Source organism: Mastigoproctus giganteus, chromosome 3 (genome assembly GCF_048544385.1).
Source record: "Mastigoproctus giganteus isolate SK-2022 chromosome 3, ASM4854438v1, whole genome shotgun sequence".
In the NCBI taxonomy this organism is placed as follows: domain Eukaryota; kingdom Metazoa; phylum Arthropoda; class Arachnida; order Uropygi; family Thelyphonidae; genus Mastigoproctus; species Mastigoproctus giganteus.
In genome coordinates, this window is record NC_143577.1 from 86,579,894 (window position 1) to 86,595,670 (window position 15,777).

A 15,777-nucleotide genomic window follows, 5' to 3' on the forward strand; every position below is an offset into this window, starting at 1 on the left:
CGCTTTTTACCGACAATCTAGATGACGTCAACTGGGGCCAACCACCCAGAATGAAGGCAAAAAACGACAAGGTTCTCTGTTTCTGTGATTATCAATATGTGCTAAGTAATTTAAATCTAAACCAAATATAAACCAGTATAGGCCGAAAATAAATCGAATATAAATAAATCGAAAGATGATAATAAAATTTAGAAATATTAGAATCAAAGGCAAGAAATATAAGTAAAATATAAATGTAAGCATATATTAATCATCGTTGACCCGACAGAGAACGTAATTTAATGATTAAAATAAGATTAAATATATAATACATACTACATATTGACCGTATCTAGGACATAATGTAATAGTCGTCAAAATAATATGTGGTGCCCCCTATGTGATGGATACGGTAAAAATAAATAATTAAATTAAATTAACGCAAAGAGAAACATGCAGATAGTAAGAAGAAAAACTAAAGGAGTAGGAAAAATAGAACCTGAACTCCACAAAGGCGAAAAATAGTGGTATAGATAAGAAATAGTTTCTCCTACGTCCTCGGATTGCCCTAATAATTTCGGAGAAATAAAAATAAAGAGTGTAGGACAGTTTAAAGACATTACAAGATATAAGTTGTGGCTCGGGTATGCCCGGGATCGCAAACCCGTTCCTATAGTAGGACCGTGAGCTGAATTTGCATGTTATCTCAGCGTGAACTTAAGTAAATTTAAATAAATTTAACTATATATTAAAAAAAAAAAAAAAATGATACACTGTAATTTGCAAGCCGGTGGGTACAAGTTTTCTACGCCGTAAGACACCAAGAATGCAAAGTGTATATATACATGGCACTAAATATAACGATTATATTGAAAATTATATTAAAACAATAGGTTCAGAAAACAAATTTTTGAAATTAATTATGTTTATCGCTTTCCTGAAATGATATTTCAGGTAAGCGATAGGGAAATTATTATTGATCAACCTGCCGTACAACACTGTTAAGCCCGCTGAACAATTTTTATTACTATTGCAAATATAAGCAATTCTTAGACATTGTGATAAAATTATATTAGCATGCACTGATTTTGATATATTAGATTTCCAGTTTGTAAGGCTGACTACGTTAAAATTAAATGCATCTCTTTTATTATATATGTTTACGTCTATATTATTATTATTATGGAATATTTCTATATGAAGATCCAGATAATTTGCTACAGTATCGGAACTATTAGTTTTTTCCAACACAAGCTCCCCTGGATATAATCCACTGTAATCCTGGACAAAATGTGGACAATTAAAAACACATATATCATCTACGTATCTATATATAAGTAGATTATCTTGGAATTCTCTTTCTGTATAATGTAGATAAAGGTTTGCGATTATGCTTGATGCTGGACTTCCCATAGGAGTGCCAGTCACTTGTAGGTATAACGATGTTCCGTCATATATATAATTATTAAAGATGCATAATTTTATTAGAGAATCCCAATAGGTTAAATCAACCTTTATAGCATTTTTATTTTCTAAATATAGTTTCTGGAGGACGACTTCTAAGTTATCAAGATTAATGCTCGTAAATAGACTGTTAAAGTCAAATGTTTGTATTTGATGAATATTGTTATTTTTTAGAGCATTTATAATAGGTAAGTTATTATTTATTATAACAGTTTTATGTAAGTTATTCAATATAATTTTAAGTAACTTTTCTAACGTTTTTCCGGGAAATTTAGCATAACTATCTCTACATGATGTTATGAATCTAAAAGCAATTGGTGTTTTGTGAAATTTGGGTATGCCATATATAAATGGAAATTTTAGGTTATTATACTTTAACTTTAATTTTTTATGCAATGCAATTAATTTTTTGATTATTTATGTATGGGAAGATGCTATCTGTTTATATGTATGGTTAGACTGTAGTTCATTTTTAATGATTTCTATATAATATGATTTACATATGATTGCATAATTGCAAGCAGCTTTGTCAACGGGAGTAATCACAAAATGTTCATGTATATCTTTGAGCTGCCTATTTATTAATTTGGTATTATATAGATTATCTTGTATGAATTTCAATTGATTATATTTGCTAGATATGATATTAAGCATTGTAAATAGCCACATGTGGTATGCTTCAACCGGTATGTTATGGTTGTATGCTGATCTTATGCAATATTTAAGTAAATCTAGATATAACAATTTTTTAAAATTAGATTTATTAATAGGTAAATTAGGTCGAAATTTAAAACCCAGTGATAAAATATCTCTAAGTTCGGGATATAGGATTATATCTAAATTGCCGGTTATAATGTGATTATGGTTAGGATCCACGTATCTATGAAATGAAGGTTTGTGGCAAACACATGTATCCTGTCCGATGTTAATATTGTGAAGGTTTGTAGCTATTGTTTTATAGTTACACGCTTTAAGACCAAATGGTCTAGAATATCTAAATCTGATATTAATATGTAAGTTATTAATAGGCAGCAAGTCATTACGTAAATTAATAGTTTTATGTATATCTAAATCATCCATTAATTTATTTTGAAAGTATAAGATGAGGACAGAATTTTCCGGCTGCTTGCTAACATTCAAAATATGACATCTGAATTTGACAATGTCTGATATGATGTGCATAAGATGAGAAGATACAAAGACGTAATCATTGGTTTTTCTATTTAGTGCTTTGAGTACACTAAGTTTAATACTGAAAAGTGTGTTATGTATTTTACTAATATTTATAGGATCCGTGTCCCACATTTTGAATAAATCTATGAAGTCTCCTAGATGTTCTCGGTTGCTATTATATGTGTTGGATTTACTATATTTCCTATTGCGATTATATTTACGAAGTTTGGCAATTTGAAACATATTATAAACGCAAATATCTTTTAAATTATTCGTCATATATTTTTGATTAAATTTATTATTTAGACCGTACGGATATAGTGTTTTATATTGTAACATGCTAATATCTTCTTACAATAATCTATCATTTGTGTTATTAATTACGTTAAGTATTGAAATGAAAATATTACCAAAAGTATGTTTTTGGAAATGTCTGAATTCAATATCATGTTCCAAATTACCTGTTTTCTTGCTGGATTTGTTATTATAAGTTTTAATATCGGAACGATGAAGGTTCATTCTAATATTTAGTTTATTGCTAGTTTGACCAATATATTTAACATTGCAAGTACGACATGTGATCATATATATGACGTTATTCATTTTACAGAATATATGTGAATTCGTATTAATTGTAGCATGATTTGGATGCATATAGGGGCAAGTAAGACATAATTTGTTGTTACAAGGTTGAAATTTAAGAGATGGTGATCGGATATTAGTGCCAGAAGCATTATATGCTAAACTGCTCTGTAAAGTGTGTGATATTTGTGTATGTGTCGATGTATTAACATGGTTAGGATTACTATCCAGGGCAACAAGAGTATCCTCGGTCACTTTTATCCTACTCTGCCGATGTAGTATATTATTATTATTATATTTAAGTGACATAATAAGAGCAAAGTTAATATAAAATAAAGTAAAAGCAAAGTTAATATAATATAAAATAAAATCAAGATGCGCAATCATAAATCCATGAAGGTAAAATTAAGAAGGATCGATGCAGTTAAGAAAATAGAAAAAGAAGAAAAAGCAATCTTAGGTAGTGTGTACTTAACCCAAGCAAAGCTTTTGTATATAATTATTGATAAAAAAGTAAAGAAAGTTAAAACGACAGTAACTGTAACTAATATGTAAATAATATTTACATATTTTTTTTTTTTGCGTTGTCTTAGGTCCCTGATGGTATTATTGTTGGATTTATTTGCTTATTCTAATGGTTCTTTATATTATCCGTAATATTATATATATATCTATATATATATATATATAAGATAGAATAGTTTCACGTTTATAGTTTATATTTATACAGCCCTTTTTTATTTTTATCAAACTAATAAAAGAGTCTGGATACTTTTTACTTCTGCACTTAATAGATAAGCCGAAATAAGTACACGAAATTTAATTTTTAAATTCGATTTTCGGAACTGGAAAATTGAAGTAATTAATACTTTCATGCTTATATGATATGTTTCTGGGTTTTTGTTTCCTTATTTGGAACAGAACCTAATAAAAGTTCAGTTTCATTGAAAATTACGTATCAAAAAACACAAGATTTTTTTGACATGCGCAATAAAACACAAAATTACTCTTGCGCACTTTTCTCTGCTAAGAATTCTGCTTTTGTATACTGCTAAAAGAAGTCTACGAAGAAAAATGTTTAAAAAATGCTAACACAACTTCTCAGAATATTCTAATTTTTCAGTTTCCCAGGCGCAAATTTCCGCCCTACCATGGAATATTGTTCCCACATCTGGGGTGGTGCCCCAAAACCTCTCTCAGGCTTCTAGATTCCATTCAGAAGAGGGAGTTAGGTTAATTAATGATTCATCTCTAACAGAGTCTCTCCACTCGCTGTCTCATAGACGCACTATTTCTGCTGCATGCCTCTTCTACAGATACTTCCATGGGCACTGTTCTTCTGAATTGGCTTCTATAATTCTCGCTCTCTCTTTCAAAACAGTCCGAACACGTGCAGCCACCAGCCAACATCCATTTACTGTCCAACTTTAAACTTCATTCAACTGCCGTTTTCTGAAACAGCCTTCCTTCATACGTATTTCCTGGAAATTACAGTCTACAGAAGTTCAAGTCCAATGTCAACAAATATCTTCTTTCGTCATCTCAACCTCCAACCCAAGATCGGTACTAATATAGCTGTTTGGGGTTTTCATAAAAAAAAAAAAAACTCCACAAATCTCTTCACAAAAATAGTTACAAGAAGAATTGAGGGAACAAGCGCCATCGATAGTTCTCACATATTTTTAGTTAGTTATTCTTCAAAAGCTGATATATGTTCTATTAAATACTGAGACGATGCTCTGTTTGCAATGTTGCAGATCATACGTGTGTAATCTTGAACCAGAACGGCAGTTGTTCAATGTGTAATATAATATCAACCCTAGGGGCTCACATCTGGTGAGTATGGGCTTGGCACACCCAGGGTCTTGAGCTGGATATCATCATTCTTCTCTTTCTTGGTGACTCCTTTCTGCCCCTCTCTCTCTCTCTCTCTCTCTCTCTCTCAGGGTAACTCGGGAATTTTTTTTTGGCTGGTGCAGCATAAGCCTCAGGCTTCCTTCCACCATATGGCTAATAATAAATATGAAACATCAAACGTCAGTGGCTCCGGTGAAGTGCCTGGCGCCTACTAAAGATACAAATGTAGGTGAGCGCCACCTGTCAGGTTCTTTCACGCTATTACTCTGCGAAAAACATAAAGATATTACTTTAAAAACGACTTAGATAAAAACTAGATCTATATTTAGGAAGACAGAGAAAGTTTTAGAAATTATTCTTAAACCAACATTACAAAAGAAGCAAAACCTTTATCAAGAGACACCTGACAGGTCCCGCTTACTTGCTGTCGGATTAAACAGATAAAGTTACATTTAATGAACACTGGTGTCGTTGCAATTGTGCTTACTATTCCAAGCAGGAATGGCAGATGAAAGAGATACGCATACATATGCTGAAATTTTGTGAGATTAAAGATTTTATAAATTTTAAAATGAAAGGGAGTGATAAGTTTATGTTTATATTTATATGTATAATAGTTTTTTTTTCTCTTGTTTTTCGGCTTTATTAATCAAAGTATAGTTTTAATGAAAAATCAGGCATAAAAAGCAATATTTTAAATTTTTTTAGTTTTTCTTAAAAATTAATTCAAATATACATTTAATAGTTGTTTAGTTGATCCTGGCCACTTAGTCACTAGAAGGACCAACATCTGGAAAGACTGCTCAGTGTCCGTTTATACCACGGGAAGATGGGCCCCAATTAAGTGTAATCTAACCACTAGGCGAACCAAATTCTACTCTAGTTTGACGTCCTTCACTAGGACAAATCTCAATTATATCATACTTATGAAGCAAACATCCAAACAATAACTCAGTGTGTTGGGGGGGGGTGACGGGATGGATCCTAGGCATACGCCCATTTCCACCTTGGACTTCTATGTTTCTACAGTAGCACTGTTGAGTGGGCCTGACATTAAAAAAAGGGAGAGAAGATTGGTAATGTTGCAAGGATTGTTTGTTGTCTGAGTCAGGTCACTTCGCCTCCAGGGAGCAGCCATCAAAACGGTGGCTGCTCTCTGGTGCTCGTTCCTCGGCACGTGGAGCCGGACCTGGTTCTATTATCTCAGCAGTGCATTATGCACGATTTCAGCACCCATCAGAGGAAGTGCTAGACTAGGATAACACAGGACAGACTAAATTACGTTACAAATTGCTGTTTAATTCATGGAAGCCATGAATTTCGTGAATTCTAAGAAAACTAACCAATCTTCCGAAAATTTTAAAGAATTATTAATTCACCAATTAGAACGCAGTATTACGAAAATTAAGTCTGCCATTGAGGCCACCAATCTTGAAACAACATATTAAGACACGCTAGACTTTTCGCCAATTTTTTTTTTTTTTTTTTTTTTTCATAAAGCGAAAAGTCAAAAATTGGAACACAGAAGTGCTGTTTGGTCCATTATGTCCCTTTCGTGTATAAATCAAGAAAACAATTACATATTACTTCCGAAACTACTCTAAATCTTTATGCATAATTAGAAAGGTCTAGTGAGCTTCAACCATTATTCATGTACCAACGATTAATGCGCAATAGGTATTTTGTTGGGGTTCATTCAGACTAAACGCCACCGCTTCCTGGCTAAGATGATGAAACCGGGGAAGAAAAAATTTATATTGAATTTTGAAAATATAAGCCATAAGTTTAGATTTGTTTATCCGTTCATACCTTTTCTGAAACCTGATTACCGGATCAGCCCAAATATCACTCATATCGACCGTTTTTCCTTTCTCTTTGACATCTGGATGTTTCTTTGTCATCAGCCATCCCACGTGTGCGAAAAAGAAACCTCGCTTCACGTTGTAAGGATCAGCGTCTGTCTCTGTAAATTTGTGATGGACTCTATGATCTCGGGACCATGTGTATATATCATCCTAATTAAAATAAAATAATAAGAAACGCGTTAATTTAATAAAAGTATTTGCCATAAATTTTATGCGACTTAATTAAGTTCAGTTGCCAATTACAAAAAAAAAACAAAAATAAAAAAAATATTTTAAATAGAATATTAACAAATAAAAGTAATAAATGCTAATGTTTTGTTTAATAATTTAGAAATGTTGCATACACCGAGTTGCCATTTTATTAAGAATCTTATTAATAGCAAGTGCGTCTTAGGTTCCACTTTATCCCTCAGTAATATGGACTTAACGAGATGTCAAAAGCGTGCCACAGGGACACTGCTCCATGCTAATTAAATTTGTTCCTACAGTAGCAAATTTAATAGTTGCAGATCTCAACTCGCAACTCATCGTTCCACCTCATCAGAAAAATAATCAATTCGACTGAGAGCAGAGATTCCGGAGGCCACCAGAGCAGGCTAAATTTACTCTATGATTATATTCATCGTCTTTCCTACAACGGGTGGAAAAGGCCCGAGTTCGAATCCCGTCAATGACGCGAGGAACCTTTTTGGGTTTTTTGACTCCGTGGTTGAGTTAATCGGTGTCAGGCGAAAAAGGCGATTTTCTTACCAAATATCGCCTTTTTCGTTCAACAAAACAGGAAACCGACGAGAGAACATACACAATTCATGAACATCATACACATGGATGTGATTGTTCTCCTGCAACCTAACATTTCATTTTTTTCCCACCTGATGAACAGCCGATGGAATCGTTGGACTGAAACAACCAAAAAATTGACTTCTAAAAGCTTCTTTCTTTTTTTGTAACTTTCATTTCTAAGGAAATTTCTGGATCATTTCTTGTGGTCTGTACTTCATGTTTATTCCAACAAGTCATCGTTCTTTGAATGCCAGGAATTGAAGCCTCAAACACCGATTTATGCCACTGTGGACTTGTGAACTTCTCAAAGATTGAACCCGTGTTCTCTTTCGTGTATTTTTTTGATACGTGTGATAGGTCTATTCTTTCTGCAGAGGATGGCCGTATAGTCCATGGTGAACACCGCTTGATATAAACGAAGTGAAATTATAAATTCTTTGAGGTGTTTTGTAACAGAACTTTCAAAAGAAACTGGAAGTTCACTGTAACGTTGCTTTGTAATGATCTGCCTCCTACCCGCACTGCTGGTACTCTCATTGTGACAGTATAAAATTATTATTATTTTTAATTGATTAAGTTTTTTTTATTTATTTTATTATTTTTATTGTTTTTCTTTGTTGTTTCTGGTTTTGATGGGAGTACTTGCCTTTCCCCCATCGAAGCGAGACATGAGCTGTTATCGGTTCATTGATTCGGTATTATTCTTTCTATTACTGCCAATTGGGTCTTGGCAATATAGTATTGTGTTACAAAACCCTAAAGGCGCCTCCGTAGCCAGGTGGGAAGGAGCAGCAGTGCATAGCACATGCTTCTTGATTAGACCGGGGTTCGAGCCCATCACCACCAAATACGGAGGATGTGGAAAGGTCAGGGAATGACCACCGCATATCCCGGAGCAATATGGCCTTAGTTGCTAATGCTCCTAAAAACCAAAATAACTAACTAACAAAACCCTAGAACATATTCAAAGGTGGTATTTTGCTGTTACCATCGAACAAGCTTTGGCAATACCAGAAAAATCCTACTTTGCTTGATTTTTCTTACCTCCTCGTTTTCTTTACACGGACAGGGTAAAGAAAACGAGGTAAATGGGCCGATTCCTAGTTGCAGGAATGGGAACCATTACTCACTTTTTATCATCAGTGTTTATTGTTGCTACGAGACCAATCGAACAACGCATTAACTGTGGCCAAAACCTGTTTTCGCTGTGAATCCCGTTCTGCACGTTCAGACTTTAAAGTTCAAGACATCACTTAACACCTTTGTTGGTAAAGCAATTAAGTTACTTGGCCGTTGGTCAACAACGTTCCCTGCATCCGAGGACGCTAATTTATGCAGTCGTACACTTCGATGCATATGTAGGTGTTCATATTGCTAGGAGATATTCAGTAGCTGTTCAGAAAATGCTTGGAAATGAAACATTTGAATCATCTCTATGTCGCATTGTCTAAAAAGAAGGAAAATTTCAAAAAGAAAAACAAGTTGAAGCAAGCAGTGGTTAGTAAAAAGAACCCACGTGAATATGAGTGAATTAAGTGAACGAATAATGAACCGAAAACAAACAAAAAAAAAAAAAGGATAACGCATTTGAAATGGTTTCTTATAGCAATTCCTTGAACTTAAAACGGTTACGATTTTCCAATTCTACGTTTCAGTTTTTTTGGTTTTCCAAACCAGTGCCGATACAAATGCGGTCAGAATAGCAGTTAATAATGACCAAAATGGACTTATTTGCTAGGTGCTAACTTTAATATTTACGGTAACAATTCTAATGGTTCCCTTAAAGTTATGGAGCATTAGTCAAGCAAAGTCCCTTAAAATTATGGAGCATTAGTCAAGCAAATACACATTTCAAACTTCTTTTTCATCATCTTATTCGGGACGAGATTGTTGTGCTGTATTATTTTACAAGTGCGTAACAAATTAGTGTGTTTGTGTATCCATATATTCTGCATCAGACATCATTATATTAGCAACGATATACCGTTAAATTGGTTTGGATACGTGACATGAATAAAATTTTGATAGCTTGCTTTTAACCATCAACCACTATTGTACTGCCAATACAACTTGGACAGCATAATAAATACATTTTGAATATATCGCTTTCTTCGATGGACATATCAATATTGTTATATCCATTCAATATTATTATTATTATTATTATTATTATTATTATTATTATTGTTGTTGCTCTTATATTATTTCTCTCTGATTGGGGGTTCCACCTCGTGACGGGGATAGCTACCAAGTACACAGGGTGGTTGTTGTTGTTATGTCTGGTGTTACTGTTGGTCGAAGAACTCTCTGACTATCCTACAGGTGTTCAGTATTGCTACTTTCTGGAGTTCCTTGTAGGTGTTCGCTGGGAGACCTATTGCTGCTAGGCTGTTATGTAGGGTCTTTGGCACCATACCGGTGGTCGACACGATTATTGGGATGGTCGTTACTTGTTGCATATGCCACATCTCTTTGATCTCCTGTCTCAGGCTCGCGTACTTCCTGATTTTTCCCTCATGGGCTTTCTGGAGGTTGCTAGTGTTGGGTACCGCTATGTCAATCAGATAGGTAGCCTTTTCCATCTTGTCCACAAGGGTTATGCCCTGTCTGTTGTGCGGGATTGTTTTACCCGTTATTATGGCGCGGTCTCAGTACAGCTTGTATGTTGGGGTCTCTAGTACTGCCTGGGGTTCGTACATGTAGTACGGTACACTTTCTTTAATCAACCGGTATTTCCTTGCTAGCTCCTGATGTATTATCATGGCTACCTGGTCGTTTCTACGAGTGTACTCAGTCTGTGTGATTATCTTGCATCCCGCGGTGATGTGTTGTATCGTTTCTGAGGCCAGGTGGCATCGTCGACATTTGTCATCGTTCACTCCGTGGTCCTTGACGATGTGTTTTCTATAGTTTCAGATGTTGATTAACTGGTCTTGGATGGCGGACATGAATCCTTCTCTCTCGGGGAAGAGCGTTTCGCTCGTGAGCCATGCATTGGAAACTATGGGGGTCATTGTAGTGTCTGCCATGGAATGTCTTCTTTGCCCATTTGTCTAGCTTCGTTTGTGCCTCTTGGTTGGGAGGCACAATTAGTATTATTATATATATTATTTCTCCCTGATTGGGACGACGAACCCATGAAAACCCATGAGGAAATAATAATAATAATAATAATTATTATTATATGTTTTGCTATCTCTACTTTCCAAACATTGCAAAATTTAATCCCTGCATGTTACTTGTTCATTGAAAACTGCACTGCTGGACAAAATTGACATACCAATATGCTTTTCATGAATATTGTATTCTGAACAGTTTCACGGAAGGCAAATATTTGATATAATAGGCATCCTTGCATGCAAATCCCGAGTATCCAATATAAATCGATCTACCACATTACAGAGCCGCACATTATGCAAATTATTCATGCCTATAAAAACACTGGTTGCGATCTCATCACTTTATTACCCTTTTTTGGCTTGTTGAGAGGGACAGCCACATCTTTAGTACTCAGGATGGGAAGTCATCGTTGTTTAGATGATTCTTTGAGATGGCGAGCTCTTGGACAACTTGAAGCCTGTCAGTCACAGGCGGAGATGGCACATTACCTAGTGTTACGTAGTGTCGTCTCGGCACTATGGAAGCAATTCCAGGAGACAGGAACCATTAAAAAAAGAGCTGGCCAAGGTCGGCCGAAGAATACACAAATCAGAACAGATCGCTATCTGGCTCTAACAGCAACACTGAGTCCTACGACGTCCTATCATGTACTGTCTCTTGAGGTTGCTACGGCCACATGTGAAAATATTTCCAGTCGTACTTTGTAAAGACGGCTCACTTCAAGTGGATTATAAGAAAGGAAGCCAGTATTTTGTATCCCATTAAATCCAAACCACAACAGAGGTCGTGGTAATGGTGCAATGATTTGGAGCTCTGACGAACTGAGAATCATCAGAGAACAGACACAGTTCTGTTCTCTGATGACTCCCGATTTAGCCTGCAAACAGATTCTAGACGTTATTTCAGCTGGAGACAACGAGGAATATGGTGCCGTCCCTCCAACATCAGAAAAAGCGACAATTACAGTAGAGACCGTGTTCTCGTGTGTGACGGAATAATGATCAAAGGCCGCACCCATATTCATGTTTTTTCGATAGGGGTACCGTAACTGCGCAGAGGTACTGAGAACAGATCCTCGAACCCTATGTGCGAAATTTTAGAGGTGCGATTTGCCCAGATTTTCTTTTCATGCACGACAACCCCACTGCACATAGCGCTCAAGTGATGGAAGAATAGCTTGAAACTGAAGATATCTAACGACTGCCGTGGCCAGGCGGATCACCAGATCTATATTCGATCGAACATGCATGGGACGTCCTTGGGTGTGGCATTGCACTCCGACAACTGACTGCTCGGTCACTTGGTGATCTAAGGTCTGCGGTGGTGGAAGAATGAGATTTGTTGCCACGGAAGCTTATAGAAATTCTTATATCTAGCATGGTTAACCGCTATTAGTCCTGTTTAGTCGTAGTGGGTCATGCGCTGTACTGATGTCATGTGACCATTTTTTAGAGCATCTTGTATCGACTTCTTCAATGTAACCTATTTGGTAATTCTTATACAACACCTATAAATTTCCCTTATACTTGTCCGAAGTTTCTTGCTGTCTCCTCATTTCATCATTATTCTATGGTTCACCACCATACTAAATTTTTTTCCGCTTCATCAAAAGCTGCACGAGTTACACCACGTTTTCTACGTGTTCTGTTAATTTTGTCGAGCAGTGTTGTAACAAAATCTGATCGCAGATGTATAATTCCTACACGTGAAGAATTGAGAAAGTTCTTTCAAGCCATGAAAACTTCAACGAAAGTGCTCAGACACGTGTCTTTGAGTCGTTCCAGCTAATATATTTCTGCTCGCACGATAGCCACTGATAATTATTTAAGCATGAAACCAGGCATGTGCTAAAAGTTTGCACTTGTAAAAGCGCAAACTTTTACAAACCTTTATACGTCTAAACTGAAATGAATACATAAAAATGTGTTCATTTTAACTAGAGACTTTACTTGTGGTGAAAAAAAAAAAAAAAAATTACCACAATAGCAGAAAATAATTTGCTGTATTATTTGAATTAAGAACTTTTCCAAAAGTGTTCACCTTTGTTTAGTATTTGTTCTTTACCTTTTGAAGACGATGAATATAAACTATTTCCATTTTTAAACATGCATTTTATAAATAAAAGAAAAATTTCGTTAAGAAACTGATAATCTGAGTTAGCGTTTTGAATATCGAAATGCAAAAATCTAACTGGATGAGAAATGAGTTTTAATATGTTGTATCCTCTCATCATACGTTAGAGTAATTCTAAATTATAAAATTCTGAAATCAATTCACAGAACTAAGGTAAATACAGTACTGTATTATTCTTAATCTTTAATTTAATTAATTCAATAAACAGTACAAGCAATTTTCACAAATTTGTAATTCTGAATTCCGGTTTTGCATACATTATGAAATGTCTTCAGTTATATGACATTAACAATTATTTCCGGTTTAGTCTTACCTGACCAGCAATGCAGTTGCAAAGCATGAGCAGAATTCTAAGGAAGAGTTTTGCCTTGTAAGAACGATGACACCACAGACGATGCGCACCACCTGTGATTCCAAGGCCACCCAGTCCTCCGCAGAATATAACTATGAAAGAGGCATTGCATACACACGTTTAAAAGCTGAAATGTACTTGAATTTATAATTAGATATACAAAAACTTTATCAATGAATACTTTAGTTTTTCATTCTAAATCGTTGATTCTGTATATTTAGACCTACTGCCATCCCAATCTGTCTGACCGGATATTCAGACAGACTCTTTACAATTTGATTTAAATCTCCCTTTGCCACAGCATACATCCATAGAATATATACCTGGCAGACCGTTGTAAGGCCAGAGTTAAAAGTTAAAAATAAATAAAGGGAAAGAACTAACAACGTGAACTTTTTTGTTAATTTTATAAGGCTAATATTTTTAAAAATAAATTCAACTGGAACATAAAACATATTTTTGAAAATCAACAGAATGTACTTCATTTTTTTTCTTAATTATAATGAAAATCTGTAATTAAATTTTAGCTTCGTTTATGAAGATACGTATTTTGTAACGTTACATCTCATTATTGATTTAATAGTATTCATACCAGAAAAGCTAGATTCATTTAAATTGGTTGAACCGAACTACGAATTCATCCCAAATCGGAAAACATTGAGAACTAGCTATTTCTCAATAAAAATATTCAGAATTATGTTATTTCTATTTCTCAAAACAACCTTCTTAAGAATTTTGTTGTGATTGCTGATTTCTCTTTAAGAGGAGGAAAAAAAGTTCTACATCTTGCTTGAAAACATTTTAAACAGACTAAAGGAAATTGCATCGCCATTTTGGAAAAGAAAAAAGATATCCAAGCAATGTCACAAAATTTTTACGAGCGAAAGTCATAAGATATTCATTAAATAAATTATCAAAGCATTCCATATAAGAAGTGGACTGAAATAACGTCTTCCGCCACCTTTTCAAGAAAACGAAAGTTTGAAAATATACCTATGCGTAAACGACTTATCTAAAGACTGCTTTTCTTTATAAAGGCGTTAACTGACCTAACCTTCATAAGTTATCTTAAGAAGTTTTCTTTTTAATATCGAAATTCTACCTCTGATTATCGAAATTTTTAATAATGTTAAATGAGTGAATTTTCGAAATACAAAGGGCAAAAACGGCAAACATCAGTTGGATATAATCTTTTTTAACGTAAAAGCTGCAATTGATAATCTGTCAATAAACGCTGTCCTACATATGCTATATGCTGGAGTTTTATCCCATGGTTTCTGAGTGGACAGAAACCATGGGATACCTACCTAGTAACGGATAGGCCCACCTTTCGCGTGGATAAGGGCAGTCACACGACGAGACATTGAGTCCACTATTCACGAAAGAGTTCCAGAGATATTTTCATCCATGCTTGCTGCACTGCTGTCCATAATTCCGTCGCATTCCTAGGTGGCGGATCCAAAGCTCTAACGGACCTATCCACAGCATCCCAAAAATGCTCCACAGGGTTCATGTCCGTGAACGTGAAGGCCATTCCATGGTGGTAAAATCTGCGGTATGCTCTTCGAACCATGTTCTAGTCACCACGGCTCTGTTGGGAGGCACATTTTCCTGCTGGAAGAGTCCATTGCTCTGTGGGTGCACGATGACCACGAAGAGATGCAGATGGTCTGTAAGTATGGACATGTAACCTGAATCATTCAGGGATGCGTCTAGGCGTACCAGAGGTCCCAACGTGTGCCAGTTGAACACACCCCAGACCATTACCGACCGTCCACCTGCCTGAACAGTTTCTTGTTAACATGACCGGTACATAGCTTCGTGTGGTTTCTGCCAGATATGCACCCACCCGTCAGGGAGAAATAACTGGAAACGGGACTCATCGGATGAGGAGATCCATCTCCAATCATCCAAGGTCCAGTGCCGATGTTCTTTCGCCCAGTTCAGGCGTGTGTTGTGGTGTTAGTAATGGGACTCTGGTGGGTCGGCAGTTCTCATAACCATTGGGGCTAATGATCGCCTGATGGTCTTGGTGGAGACGTTTATGGCACCTCCCTCGTTGAAGTCGGCGGTGATTTGTGCCACTGTCGCTCTCCGGTTGGCTGAAACAATGCGAGACAGACGTCGATGGCCACGTTCATCCACAACCTTTCTCGACTATTGTTTTTATTATTTTTTTTTTCTAACCTCCGTTCTGCATTGTTTCCGGGTCCTGCCCTGGAACTAGGAGCAGCTTTGGCTCACCTTTTCTTCTTTCCCACTCTGTGCAGGATAGATAACCACTCTCCCATTTTTTTTTTATTTTTATTATTATTATTTTATTATTATTATTTTTTTCATTCTCTCTCTGCTGGCACCCGATTTACATCTTTCTCTTCACTGTAGCCAGGGTGTGGGATTAAAATAATTTATTTATTCTTTAATTATTTTTATTTTTTATTTATTTTTATTTTATTATTATTTCTATTT

General features: G+C 35.6%; 1 protein-coding gene across 1 annotated transcript in view; it reads right to left on the reverse strand.

Annotated features, from left to right (window-relative positions):
- Positions 1 to 15,777, reverse strand: part of LOC150088130 (acyl-CoA Delta-9 desaturase-like) — a 53,225-nt gene that overhangs the window by 23,972 nt on the left and 13,476 nt on the right. The window contains exons 3-4 of the mRNA XM_090370035.1: positions 13,270 to 13,400; positions 6,865 to 7,070 (exon numbers count right to left, since the gene is read on the reverse strand). Coding sequence (XP_090226161.1) covers positions 6,865 to 7,070; positions 13,270 to 13,400 — 337 coding nt within the window. The remainder of the gene's footprint in view (positions 1 to 6,864; positions 7,071 to 13,269; positions 13,401 to 15,777) is intronic.